Consider the following 309-nt stretch of genomic DNA (forward strand, 5'->3'; position numbering starts at 1 on the left):
GTGATTTCAGAGGAAGGTTACAGTGGCGCGTGTCCCTCGGAGATGGCTTCATCGGAGGTTGACGATGTTACTGTTGTCTTCAGTTCTAAGTAATCTTGTGACAGTTATCTATCAATTACCCGGATGATTTTGGGGCAGAATGTGAGGAAAATTTGTTCAAGTACCCTGAAAATCTTATGAGGAAAAATATTTTGATGTATCATGCAAACATTTTTATTTCCCCACAGCTTGTTCAAATGTTATGTTGGGTCAGTGTCTGGTAGAAGTATGGTTGTGTACGAGAGCACACACACACACATATATCACATG

The 309-nt window shown here is 40.5% G+C and overlaps 1 protein-coding gene across 1 annotated transcript in view; it reads left to right on the top strand.

The window, feature by feature from the left end:
- Nucleotides 1–93, top strand: part of LOC119593566 — a 2,250-nt gene extending 2,157 nt beyond the window's left edge. Inside the window, exon 5 of the mRNA XM_037942524.1 lies at nucleotides 11–93. Coding sequence (XP_037798452.1) covers nucleotides 11–93 — 83 coding nt within the window. The remainder of the gene's footprint in view (nucleotides 1–10) is intronic.
- Nucleotides 94–309: the final 216 nt, after the last annotated feature.

This window comes from Penaeus monodon, chromosome 32 (genome assembly GCF_015228065.2).
Source record: "Penaeus monodon isolate SGIC_2016 chromosome 32, NSTDA_Pmon_1, whole genome shotgun sequence".
Classification (NCBI taxonomy): Eukaryota; Metazoa; Arthropoda; class Malacostraca; order Decapoda; family Penaeidae; genus Penaeus; species Penaeus monodon.